Source organism: Orcinus orca, chromosome 1 (genome assembly GCF_937001465.1).
Source record: "Orcinus orca chromosome 1, mOrcOrc1.1, whole genome shotgun sequence".
Classification (NCBI taxonomy): Eukaryota; Metazoa; Chordata; class Mammalia; order Artiodactyla; family Delphinidae; genus Orcinus; species Orcinus orca.
Window position 1 is genome coordinate 60,810,802 of NC_064559.1, and position 13,928 is coordinate 60,824,729.

The 13,928-nt window shown below is 37.0% G+C and overlaps 1 protein-coding gene across 3 annotated transcripts in view; it reads left to right on the top strand.

Annotated features, from left to right (window-relative positions):
- Positions 1 to 228: 228 nt before the first annotated feature.
- CCDC181 (coiled-coil domain containing 181) overlaps positions 229 to 13,928 on the top strand; it is a 28,089-nt gene continuing 14,389 nt past the window's right edge. The window contains exons 1-3 of one of the 3 annotated variants that reach the window (XM_012532992.3): positions 229 to 674; positions 6,511 to 6,630; positions 9,149 to 10,099. In XM_012532992.3, coding sequence (XP_012388446.1) covers positions 6,514 to 6,630; positions 9,149 to 10,099 — 1,068 coding nt within the window. In that variant the 5' untranslated portion in view covers positions 229 to 674; positions 6,511 to 6,513. Of the gene's footprint in view, positions 675 to 719; positions 2,663 to 6,510; positions 6,631 to 9,148; positions 10,100 to 13,928 lie in introns of those variants that run through there. The other 2 variants (XM_049715810.1, XM_049715804.1) reach the window with 2 other exon arrangements.

The window sequence follows — 13,928 nt, forward strand, 5'->3', positions numbered from 1 at the left end:
CAGGTTCATTTGTGCCATATTTCAGATTCCACATGCAAGTGATATCACATAGTATTTGTCTTTCTCTTTCTGACTTAACTTCACTTAGTATGATAACCTCTAGCTGCAAAGGTTTGGTTTTGCTTAGGGAGGATGGGGGTGGGATGGGGAATCTTCCGGTCACTAATTAGCAATGTGCTTATCTACTAATGAAAGCTGAAACTACTTTTGGAAGTTAATGGTGAAGAAAACAACTTAACGGCAATATACCTCTAGAATTCATTCTAATAAAGTCCGTATCCGGCAAGAGACACACGTTGGAAAACTCAACCCAGACAGTAAACTTTCCCCAATTCGTACTAACCCTCGTGAAACTTATGGGTGATGCTTGGATTTCTTGGTCGTTTCCTCAGAAACCGCAGCCACAGAGGTCGTTTGCCCGCGCCAGGAGGACCGCCCGGAGAGGTAGGTGTTCTTAAGCTATCGTCTGCGTCTGCGCTGGTCTCCCGCGCCCTTGTAGTGAAAGAGGCCCGGATGGAAGACGCGGAGACGCGCCGTTGCCATGGCAGCAGGGTCCTGGCTGCTGCGGCGCAAGTGCTGGGGTCTCGCTCGCTTTGCTGTCAGAGCTTAGAAAGAGGAGGAAAGGAGAACTCCCCTGGCCGACTTTGTGACCTCAGCCGCTGCGTCTTACACAGGCAGGAGGGGATATAGAGGGAGCGAAGGGAAGGATGATGCGGAGATGTTTACGGTGGGAGAGAGGGTAAAGGGGTAAACGTCTGGGACAGCTGGGAGGAAAGGTGGGTAGAGAAGCGAGTGAGGAGACTTCGTGTTGGCGCCTCATCCTTCTGAGTCCGGGGTCCACGGAGCTTGGCGCTGGCGGGGAAGCCTGGCAATTCCGCCTTACTTCGCTCTGTATGAGGGAAACCCCTCAGAGGGTAGCTTCCTTTCTAATTTTTGTCATATTCTTTCGCCTCTGAAAGTTCTCATCCCTGGGAGAAAAAAGTCACTCCTGAAATGTTAGCTTCCATGAAGAGGCTAAGGTATTCAGTTAGTCGGTGGTACCTTGGGACCCTGGATAGAAATTAAAATTACCACTGATGTTTGTAAAATATTGTTTATCGTCATACTGTGTGACAGATTGTGACTTAAAAAAATTTTTACTGATGGGATCACAGTCTGGGTAGGATGCCGCAGTAAGAATGGGCCAGATGGTTTCATGTGATTATTGGTTAGCTTTTGCTTAAGTACTTATTTTATATTAAAAGGCGTTTGGTTTGACGTTCTTCCCGTTTTCTTAGATTTTAAGCAACCTTAAACTAGTATGACTGGAGTCAATGATTTAGATTAAACTATTTTTGAGTGTTTTGAATCCTGAAAGAAACTTATCAAAATTGTGTGTATATATGGACTTAACTAAAAAATCTACAGCCATAACCACGTGGGATTTAGCAGACACATAAGAGGAAGGAGTTAATTTCTGTCTCTTGCTACAGTTCCTTATTAAGAGGGTGGTTCTGGCCTAAGCCACCTACATAGGTTTTTACTGATGATACACAGTGAATGTGTGAAACTCACAAGGAATACGTGTTAGGTGATTCAGTTTGTGTAAGATGTATTTCTTTTCCAGAATGTAGACTGTGTGCCATATGGCTAGTACCCTGGGGATGAAGATTAAAAAAACTGAAGGGGATTGAATATCCTGTGACGCATTTGAAAAAGGCTTAAGGGACTTCGTTACAAGAGCTTATGATTTATGTTCTTTGTTTACTTGGGAACGATCCATGAATTTTTTGAAGTTACAGGAGAAGAATGGCACTTGTTATTTGATGAACTTCATTTACTTCCCTGAGTCACTTCAACTATGGCTTTTTTTCTTTTTAATTATAGCATGATAGTTTGATTTAATAATACCTAATATGTTTAGTTTGTAATTATCTTATTTTTATTTATTTTGCTGATTCTGTGTTTTAGTTTTAAATTTGAGTTTTCACATGGGTGAGATACTTTGTGAATAGAAAAGCGTATCTACTGGAGTCTTCAGGCAACCATTTATTTACAGGTCAGAACCATGTTTTTATGAAATTAAGGGAAAGCAGTGATGAATTCCATAGAAGTCTTACTCTAACAATTAGTTATGTAACTTAAACATCTTAAAATAATAAATTTCACGATTCCTGATCTGAAAATAAAGCTGATTATCCTAAGGCATATGTGACTGTGAAAAATAGTATTATTTATATACGTGTTTTGGATCACAGTGAGTTTTAGTCTATTCTACATCATTCTTGGCACCCTTACTTTTTAAAACAATTTTTAAAAATTTATTTATTTATTTTTGGCTGCGTTGGGTCTTCATTGCTGCGTGTGGGCTTTCTCTAGTTGCGGCGAGCGAGGGCTACTCTTCCTTGTGGTGCGTGGGCTTCTCATTGTCATGGCTTCTCTTGTTGCGGAGCATGGGCTCTGTGCACGCAGGCTTCAGTAGTTGTGGCGCATGGGCTCAGTAGTTGTGGCTCACGGGCTCTAGAGCACAGGCTCAGTAGTTGTGGTGCTCGGGCTTAGCTGCTCCGTGGCATGTGGGATCTTCCTGGACCAGGGCTTGAACCCGTGTCCCCTGCATTGGCAGGCGGATTCTTAACCACTACACCACCAGGGAAGCCCCGGCACCCTTACTTTTAACTGGTAGGTAAGTAGACAAAACAGTTTACGTGATTTAGCCAGTTTTGCAGCTTAGGCAGTGATAAATAAACTCACTCTGAAACATTGATTTGTTTTCTTCAGGTCACTTCAAAATATTCCTCTCAACCTCTGATTTCCAAATCATTGAGACATTACTTTGAGTCCTTTAAGAAAGTCCATTTCCTGTTTTTAGCTTAAAAGAAATAAGTATCTAGAAGGATACAGTCCAACTAATACATTAGAAATAGTTATAATTATCCAGTTGAATAATTGAGTTGAATAATTAACACTCAGTGTGCCTAAAACTAATTTTGTCTTGAGAGGGAAGGGGAAGTAATATTAAGAACTCTGCAGAGGAAAGGTGGTGACATTTAAATGAGATAGACTTTAGAATTTAAGTCTTGAACTCAGTTATTCAGACACTGATAATTTATTTTAGAGTAAGCATTATCATGGTACTGTGCATTTGTTTTTACATTCTCTTGCATTTCATAAGTCGGCAGTTATTTGCTAATTTGCTTCTTGTAGTAAAAGTTAAAATAAACCTTAAGCGTCATCTAGCTCAATCATTTGTCTAAAGTTTCAGTCTCCTTTGAAACAGTCTTGCTGTGATTATCTTCTGAGCTATGTATAAACATTTGATCAACAGGGAACGCAGCTCACTTCAGGGCAAGTTTGAAAATGTAAATTCTGTCTTACATCGTGGAAAAATTTGCCCCTGAGTTTCTAGTCCTTGGTACTAGTCTTACTGTTTGAAATAATGCAAGTCCAACCCTCCTTTACATGGTTACCATTTAAATATTGTAAAGCAGTTGTCATGACTCTCCTTTAGGAGATTCTCTTCTGTGGGCTAACATTCTGAGGGTTTTCAAGTATTCCTCAGAATACTGGCTTTAAGGCATTTTATTCTCATAACCTGCCTTCTTCCCTTCTCCTTGTCTTTTATTTCCCTGTCTCCTGGTTTACCAACCTCTGAATGTGTTCCAGCTTGTCTTTTGTTCTCTAAACTGTAACAAACTGCATACAGAGCTTCGTATGTTATCTGTACCTCAGCCAGGTCTCAGCCTTGGAACCCATTTATGTTTTTGTCCTCATCATTTTTTTTCTAATTGATGTATACTTGATTTACAATGTTGTGTTAGTTTCTGGTGTACAGCAAAGTGATTCATATATTCTTTTTCATATTCTTTTCCATTATGGTTTATCACAGGATATTGAATATAGTTCCCTGTGCTATACAGGAGGACCTTGTTGCTTAACAGTAAGACCTTGTTGTTTATCTGTTTTATATATAGTAGTTTGTATCTGCTAATCCCAAACTCCTAATTTATCCCTCCCCTACCCCCTTTCCCCTTTGGTAACCAAAAGTTTGTTTTGTATGTCTGTGAGTTTGTTTCTGTTTCATAAATAAGTTCATTTTGTCATATTTTAGGTTCCACGTACAAGTGATCTCATATGGTACTTGTCTTCCTCCTTCTGACTCACTTCACTTAGTATGATAATCTCTAGGTCCATCCATGTTGCTGCAAATGGCATTATTTCATTCTTTTTTATGGCTGAGTAATAATATTCCATTGTGTATATATACACACCACATCTTCTTTATCCATTCATCTGTTGATAGACATTTAGGTTGCTTCCATGTTTTGGTTATTGTAAATAGTGCTGCTGTGAACATTGCGGTGCATGTATGTATTTGAATTATCTCATCCTTTTAACTCATTTTGAACATACTGTGCACTAAAACCTATCAAAACTTTTTCACACATAGCGTTATCTATTCTCCTAGCTAGTGCTTGTACAGCTAGTGGAAAGATGGTCTCCCACATGCTTTCATTATCATTTGGTGGTGAACAGTAGAAGGAAAAAAATGTAAATCTTGCTTTAGTAAAACTGGCACCAGGTTAGGTAGTCTGGTCAAACATTTGGGGAGAATAAAGTGAAGCTAATGGCCACAACAGAGTTTGATGTTTATCAAATCAAACATAATTTCTCTCATTTTGTATCTTAAAAAATGTACCTAGGGCTTCCCTGGTGGCGCAGTGGTTGAGAGTCCGCCTGCCGATGCAGGGGACACGGGTTCGTGCTCCGGTCTGGGAAGATCCCACATGCCGCGGAGCGGCTGGGCCCGTGAGCCATGGCTGCTGGGCCTGCGCGTCCGCAGCCTGTGCTCCGCAGCGGGAGAGGCCACAACAGTGAGAGGCCCGCGTACCGCAAAAAAACAAAACAAAACAAAAAAAATGTACCTAGATTTAATGTGTGCTTGACATCTGTACTTTCTACTTCCAGAAAAGGTTTTAGGCAACCTATTCTTGGTGTAGGAGCAAGAGAAGGCAGGTATAGAAACAAGGCCCCAGGTGTTTGGGGCCCTGAAGATCATAGTTCTACAGTTATTTTGAAACTGGACCTAAAATTCTAGGTATATTTATAGAGCATTGCTCTTTTTGTTTAAGTCAATAGTGGAACGTATGCAGATTATTGCTGTATATTTCTACCTTTGGCTATTTCATGACAATTAGATCCACATAAACAATTTTCCCTCAACCATTTTCTTTTTGAAAAGAAAATATGACATCAAACTGATGCCTTCTCACTTCTAGACCCTTCTCCAGGAGCACATTTATGTTCAGGCCACACTGGAAAATTCCATGCACTTCTGTGTTGCTTCTTCCTCATGCTGTTCTCTTGTCTGGGATAATGATGAACTCTCGTACTCATTATTCAAAACCCATCTCATTTTTCCTTGATATTTCCAATTTTAAGCGGAGTTAGTTGCTTTTTTATTCTTCTTTCCACAGTCCTTTATAATATACCTTTTCCCTACTTATCTACATTTTCAATTTATGTTTTTTATCTACATTTTAAATGTATGTATTTTGTTTATGTTTGTCTTCTGTATCAGGGCTCAAGAGCATATTTTATAATTTTTATAGGAATATCGTAGGTGTTCAACAAATATTTGTCAAAATTGCAGTACATATTCACACATGTATATAGTATGCTCACACACATAAAGGCACGTTATAGGTAAAGATTAAAATGCTTCCATCATTTGAAAAGTTATGGACCAAAAAATTAGGACTTGTAACTGACCTCAATTTGCAGATAACTTTAGTTTTTTCATAAAAATGGCTGAATGGTATTTTCATAAAAAGTTTTATATCATTTTCACAAACATTTATTAACTGTCATCTGACATTCTTATTTCTTGTCACTGCCTTCCAGATAGTACTAGGCATCACAGTTTGTTTTTTATGAAAAAGATATATGTTATTTTGAATTGACAACAGTTTGACTTCTCTGGAAATTAGTATTTACTATAACTGAGAGTCAGTTGTCACATAGTTAAAAAAAACTCTCAGATCACAAATTATAATTATGCTATATAAATTACCAGAAGGATTGAGAAACTGAGGATGAGAGTTAATATAATTGTTTTTATTTGAATATGAGAAAATGTGAACGAGTGAGACTAAAAAGCTGATTCATCAGCTTGTACCTGGACAAGGAGTTTTAATGATTGGTAGGGATGTGGAAAATCCTTCTCTAAGCCTCAGATAGTTTTCTTATCCACCTTTTTTAGTCTCCTCGTAAATAGGGTGTCAGGAATTGCGGGGAGGTGGAATGGTTGTTAGGAGTGGTACACCTAGAAAATGTCTGGCCTTTTTAAGTCTCTCTTTTAGGATATGCTGATATGTTTATTCTGAACATTCCATAATTTGTGTTTCTGTGTTTAATTAGCTTACCTTTAACATTAAAGTTAAGCTAATTAAGCATACTCCATACTACCCCTAAAGTGGACATGACGTACACCTTATCTCTTTTAATCTTATAACATTATTCTTTAACAAACAGAAAATGGATGAAAATCAAGAAACTGATTCAAAAGGTAGTGAAGAATATGAAGATGACTTTGAAAAGGACCTGGAATGGTTGATTAATGAAAAAGAAGAAAATGGTGCCAGCGTAATAGAGGTATATATAAATTGCCAACAGAGTTCATAGTAATTATATTAACAAAGCGTTTTGTAGTTCTTGAGGCGTTTCCCATATATTATCTCATCTAAACCTCACAAAATTCCTTTGATATACATAGAGCAAGTGTAATTATCCCCATCTTAGAGATGAGAAAATTGAGGTGTGGAGAGTTTAAACATTCTAAGGCATAGGGCTAATTAGTGAGAGAACAGCGATTAAGTTAACACTTAATAAAGCCAAAATTATAATTAAAAATTAAAATTATAATTTACATAATATAAACAATTTATTGCATCAAAAGTAAAATACATTTAATTTCTACTTTATATGAACCTGGGTAAAATCATGGGTTTATTCTTTTAATATACATGAAAAATAAAGCAAATCCTCAAAAACATGGTCTTCAGCTAATATTGGAAACCTTAAGAGTGAATTTTAGGGGAATGAATATATGGAAAAAAGTAAAAGGTCAAAGACTGAGCCATAGGAATATTTGTAGGAAAAAGTGGATCCATTAAACATGATTCCGTACTATTTATCAGACATGTAGAAGGGAAGTCCAGGAAAATGAACCAGTTCCTGGTTCACAGAAGGTTCCTTCTTTCTCTCTTTACATAGATACAGTGTGTATGTGTATCCATATATAATATATCTGTGTGTATATATATATGTATATGTATTGACACTAATTATATATGTGTATTACAATAGATAATATGTAATTATTATGTATAATATAATTATTGTCAATAAATAGGGAAGTAATAAAGAAAAGGACCAAGATGGGGATAAGAAAAGGTGACTTTAGAGGGACGTTGATCAGAGTAGTTACAACAGAAGCCAGATTTCAGAGAGTTAAGGAAAAGAATATGAGGAAATGAAGGCAGCAGGTTTTACATCACAACTGTCTCTTAGTTCCTTTTTGCTTTCTTATGCAATGGAGAAGACAGATGGGATAGATGATATTTGGAAATGGCAACAGAGTCAAAAGTGAAGACTTTTCCAAGATGACTTTTACATGGCAGTTTTATGCATCTTTAACAAAAAAATAATCAGAATGAGTAGAGGTAGAGATACCCAGAGCAATAATGCTGAACCAAGGTCTCAAGACTAGAAGAGTGTGAGAGCCACAGCACAGGGTAATAGAATTAGAGAAGTGATAATGATAATTCATTGTTTTACTTCTTTATTCATTCATTCAACAAAAAGTAATGATCACCTGCCATGTGTCAGAGGCTGTTCTAAGTGCTGAGGATACAGCAGTGGTCAAAACAGTGCTGTAATGAGTCTTGCTCATTCTGGTGGATTATTACAATCACTTTTTCCTTTGAGGCTGGTAGGAAAGATGGATGACAGAGCTTGAAACAGGGGTGAGGGTCGGGGGATGATTTTACTGTAGTGGGTTTTACAAAGAAGTGAAAGCTAAAGGAGAATTTGGAAACAGATACTATAGAAATGAGCCAGAGAATCAAATACAGCTAAAAAGAAAAATTACAAGGCAGAGGTCTTAGTTGGTCTTAGTTGTTTGGTAGTCATTTTAGGGGGCCAGGTTTATTTACTTATTGGACATCCAGCAGTGTTGTGCAGGTTAGGAAGAGAAGGCTGTTAGAAATGGTGACTGAGCTAGTAAAAGAGGAAGGGAATTTTAAGGGGTTGAAGAGAGCAGAAAAGAGTAGCTCCCATGGAACTCTTTCAGGAGGAGACAATTGTCTGAGAAAGAGAAAAAATTATATATTTTAGGGGCAAAATGTTTGGTAGGTGAGGATACATGTTTGGAGGAGAGATGCTAGGTAAGAAACCATTAGTTAGAAACAGATGTGGAGCAGGGTTTTGTGATGTGATAATGCTGGTTTACGGTTCATGTGGAATTACATTTTTTAAAAAAGTAAGGCCAAGTTATATAATGGTGTTTAACGTAGATTATTGGAGCCTCTGAAGATAGCTGAGGAAAGAGAATCTGATCCAGAGCTAAAACTTGACCTGATATTTGGGTATAGGTCCTGCAGAAAATAGCAGCAACACTAATCTGAAAAGATTATAGGAACCTCAAAATTATTAGGACTTGACCAAAGGCACTCACCTTGTAATGGTCCTGGGGAGAAAGATATCTTTTTGAAAAATACAAATATTACAGGAGAAAACATTTTAAAATATATTCTTCTGAAACTGTAAAGGGAGGAAAATTTTATAGAGGGAGGAATATTAAAATAATATTGTACTATTTGTAGGTACATTTTTATACATTGGCATAAAATTAAAAAAAATAACCAGTCTAGTACTTAGCAACATCAAATTCAAATTTAGAGTTAAATTTTTCCTGATGTGCTTTTCCCTTGGGGTGCTCATAAATATGAATTAGAAAATTATGAGTGAAGTATGAGCAGGAAGCATGTAAATTTTCCCACTTATAAAATAAATTACATGAGCATGAAAATCCATTTTGGATTGTCTACATATAAATGGACAAAAGAGTCTCAATTTTTACTGAAAATGAATCTCATCTCTGTTTTTCTAGAAGGTTTGTGGGAATGAAGAGAATATTAACCAAGGCTTAAAAGAGAATGAAACAGAAATAGAACATTCCAAGCAGCTTTCTGATTCTGACAGATCTTTCAAGGATGAGGTTTCATCAATAAGAAATGACTTCATTTCTGTACCGAGTATTCAACCTTTGGATCCCATATCAGATTCAGACAGTGAAAACTCTTTACAGGAATCCAAACTAGAAAGCCAGCAAGACCTGGAGGAGGAAGAGGATGAGGAAGTAAGGAGATATATTATGGAGAAAATTATACAAGCCAACAAGCTTCTACAAAATCAAGAACCTGTGAATGATAAAAGGGAAAGAAAACTTAAATTCAAAGACAAATTAGTTGATTTGGAAGTTCCTCCTCTGGAAGACACTGATACTTACAAAAATTATCTTGAAAATGAAAGTAATGTGTCTGGAAAACTGTCTCAGTTATGTATTTCCAATGAATTTGCACAAGAAAATGTGCTCCTGTCGCCTACTGATGGAAATTCTGAAGAAAACAAGGATAGGAAAATACTAGTAGAGAGAGATGGAAAGTTTGAACTTCTGAATTTACAAGACATTGAGAGTCAGGGGTTTTTGCCCCCCATTAATAATGCTAATTATACAGAAAATGAGCCTCAGCAGTTGTCACCCAGATCTCCCAATTTATCTGTCAGTGGAGTCAAGAAAGAAGAGCCAATAGCAAAAATTCATGCTCTGGCTCACTCATCAACAGAAGAGCAACTGGCTTATATCCCTCAGCCACCACCCAACCCCAAGACTCATCCAGGTTCTGCTGCCAACTCAGATCGAAGTAAGGGGAATGGAAAATCTAGTCATAGGACACGGTCTGCAGATGTATCTCCAGTGACCTCAACATACTGTCTCTCTCCTCAACAGAAAGAACTGCAAAAACGACTAGAACAAAAGAGAGAAAAGCTAAAGAGAGAGGTGAGAGCACAAGTGGGCATTATATTGAAAGTAGAATATGTTTTTATGTTTCATAAATGCTGTAGGAATTGAAATGGTTCTTCAAATTATTTGATATATCTACTTGCTTATTTTGTTTTTCTTTTGTTAGATTAAGTGGTTAAGTATTAAGCATCTGTATTTATGGAACAAGCACCATGATTACCTTGGTCCTTTCTGGTAAGCATCACAAAAGCATAGTAATGAATGACCCGTGTTAGAGCTAGAGGAGACCTCAGTGATGACCTCATCTGATCCTTTCATTTTAAAGGTGAGGCTCAGAGAAGTTAAGTGACTGCTGAAAGTAATCTTGTTATGAGGTAGGTGAAAATCAGATGTCAGATGAAAAAATGAAGGCACAAATTTGTTGGGGTTTAGGAGGCAACAGGTGGGACTGGATTATGTTCTCCGGAGTGTGTGTGTGTGTGTGTGTGTATTTCAAATATCTTCCAGGCCTACTGATGGAAGAAATTTTCACATATTGAGGTATGGGGAAGTCATTCTGGCTTATACATGATTTGTCTTGAACTTTATGCTAACTAGAACAGCCTGTCTTATGGCCTGTAAAGCATACATTGTACATCTCCTTTCGCCATTAAAGAAAACAAAGAATGTATTTACCAGATTGCTTAGAATGTCCACTTTGAAGATAGGATAAATGCTCCCCCACTTCCCATGACACCAATGCTAATACTCCTTTGAAGATGAGGTTCCCTACCCAGACACCAAGGTCATACTGACTTACTGTGTACATGTTAATCTGTCTCTTTTGAAACCTTGAAGGGATGTACCCCTCTCACGCTTGATGTTTGTTCTTTGTTCTGACAAGATATAAAACTGTGGTCCAAGCATCCAAAATGGCACTGGGTGGCCGTTGTGGATGTGGTTTCAGATGTGTTCCTGTATCGCCGAGAACTTGAATTTTCTGAACTGTATCAAACTCAAGTATATCAGCAGACTTTCCAAAATAATATCTGCCAGCTGCAACCTTATGCTCTCAAGGTCTCCCCTTGAGATACCATTTCAGATACCAACCGATCCTTGCTTAACAAGCACCGTTATTTCTTGCCAGCTTCAATCCTGGTTCTTGACAAACAACTTATGTAACTTTGCAGTTTTTGCTAATATATATGCCTCCCCCATTTTGTAGTCCAGTGGAACACAATTCAAGTGCTTCTTGAATTTATGTCTCCTGGGCTATAGTCCTTAGTTTGGCTGGAATAAAACTCTTTTCTATTCCTATTACAGATTATTTTCGTCAACACTACAGTTCCTTGATTTCAGGGGTTTTAGTTTTAGATTAAGAATAGAACCTCATAACCTAAATGAAATGTCTCCAAAATGCCATACAGAATCCAAAATTATTATTTTGGGATTTTTTTTCTTGCTCTTAAATAAAAGTATAATTGAAAATTCTAGGTATTAAAACTGGGGGATTTTCTCTAAATTACCTAAATCAGCGCCCTGGTTCTCTGTTTTACTGGATACCTGATAGCATGAAGCTGAAACATATAAAATGTCTAACTGTAAATACCAAACTGCAACAGAATCACAGTTAATAGAACCTTACAATTAGAAGAAACCTTAAAGATTATTTTGCAGGTGAGAAAACTATAGTCGAGATAGTTTAAATAACTTTATTGAAGTCCCTCAACTTGTCTGTAGCGAAGTCAAAATCCCAGTTTTCTTGTCATTTGTTGAGAAACGGTATATTTTCTACTTATGTAGGAAATTACCATGGAAATTTCTGGCATTCAAATCAAACACATTAGCAGAAAAAGATAAAAAAATGAAGTTAGTAAGAACGTGTAACCTATAGCACACTCAGATAGGAATCTGAAAGGGTGAATACTTAATAAAATTTTGCTTACTTGGGTACTGAACTCTAGCAGTCAGACTCAGCTTACTTGGTTCAGGTATATAATAGGTACTTAAAAGGATCTGTTAACTCAGAACTTCATGATAACACAAAAGAATTTGTTGAGAATAACTGAACTATATGTTTGCTGTGCACACACATGCATCTATATGTGTATTTGTGTATATACTTCTGTAAAAGTTATGTAGGAGTTTTTATATAATTTCAATGTCTTTTCACTAATGAATTAACGGTAATCTTTAACTGGTATGACTGATGGATAGTTCTGTTTTTCTTTTGATCCTCTTTTTTAGGTGTCAAACACTCTGTTTTGGGATATACATTTCTCATGTCAGGATCCTCATAACTAAATTTCCCTTTGCTTATGTACTTGCTGAAGGCATTGTCTTTAAGTGCTAAGACTTTAAAATATTTTTAGTTGGTTTCAGGGGAAGGCTTTCCTTTTTTATGCCCAGCAAAATATTTGCTGGGTTGGGCAGCTATACTCCATCTCTCTACATTAAGTGCATCATTTCACTGTTCTCTTTGGCAACTGTAGTATCTGTGCTTTGGCTGATATCTTCTGTATAATCCAGATGTTCCATCTGGAAAAATAATTGTCTTACAATACTGTCTATATTCATGCAAGGCATCCAAAATCCTTTTGGTAAAAATGAACTTAAATATAAAATTTAATATTTAATAAATTCACATATTATATAATGTAAGCTCCTTTAGGGCTTAGAAAATAGTATACTGGTATTTTAAAAGACATTTTATACTGTTAATCGGATAGAACTTTTCCTTTCCTTCCTGTATGTTGTTCAATCAAAAAGAATTAGAAGGGCTTGCTATATTGTCAAAATGTAAGGAAAGAACTCTGAATTCCATTGTTTAAAAACAGTTTAAACATGTATTCTATAATTCAGTTTATTTCCATGCTAAAATTTTAGTATTGGAAGAGACTTAAGAGCTTGTTAATACAACTTCATCTTATAGATGGGAATACTGAGTTAAGTGGTTTGCCCAAATTGACATATTATGATGGCAGTATGATTGTTAATCAGACCTCCTAACTTCTAGCTTGGTGCTCTTTCCACTGTGACATGCTGCTTTGTTCCCAGTAACTATTTTATAACTCTTCATAATTGGTTTATACTTAAACCAGTGAGGTACTCTCACTTCTAGTTTAAGTAACTCTCTTTTATAACATTAGTTGAATAATGCAGTTATAAAGTGCATTTTGTTCTCATAGTTAACTAATTACTTATTTTTCTGATAGCAGAAATGTTACTTTATGATTATACAGTAGTTGAAAATATTTTTAAACATTATATAAAAAAAATCTCAAACATATACAAAGGTACAATTAACCCCTGTGTCTCCCTTACCCAGATTCAAAAGTCATTGAGACTTTGGCATATTTGTTTCATCTCTTCCTTTTTTGGCTGAGGTATTTTTTAAAAATTAATTATTTATTTATTTTTGGCTGTGTTGGGTCTTCGTTGCTGTGCACGGGCTTTCTCTAGTTGCGGCAAGCCGGGGCTACTCTTCGTTGCGGTGTGTGGGCTTCTCATTGCGGAGGCTTCTCTTGTTGTGGAGCATGGGCTCTAGGCGCACAGGCTTCAGTAGTTGCAGCGCGTGGGCTCAGTAGTTGTGGCTCGCGGGCTCAAGAGTGCAGGCTCAGTAGTTGTGGCTCACGGGCTTAGTTGCTCCACGGCATGTGGGATCTTCCCGGCCAGGGATCAAACCCACGTCCCCTGCATTGGCAGGCGAGTTCTTAAGCACTGTGCCACCAGGGAAGTCCCTGGCTGAGGTATTTTTAAAGCAAGTCCTAGACAGCCCATCATTGCTACTTGTGCACTTCAGAAGTGATTGTACATGTGAGAAAGAAAATGATTATAGCATTTTGTTTTGTAACCACAATGCCATGTATCACAATTATCAAATTTA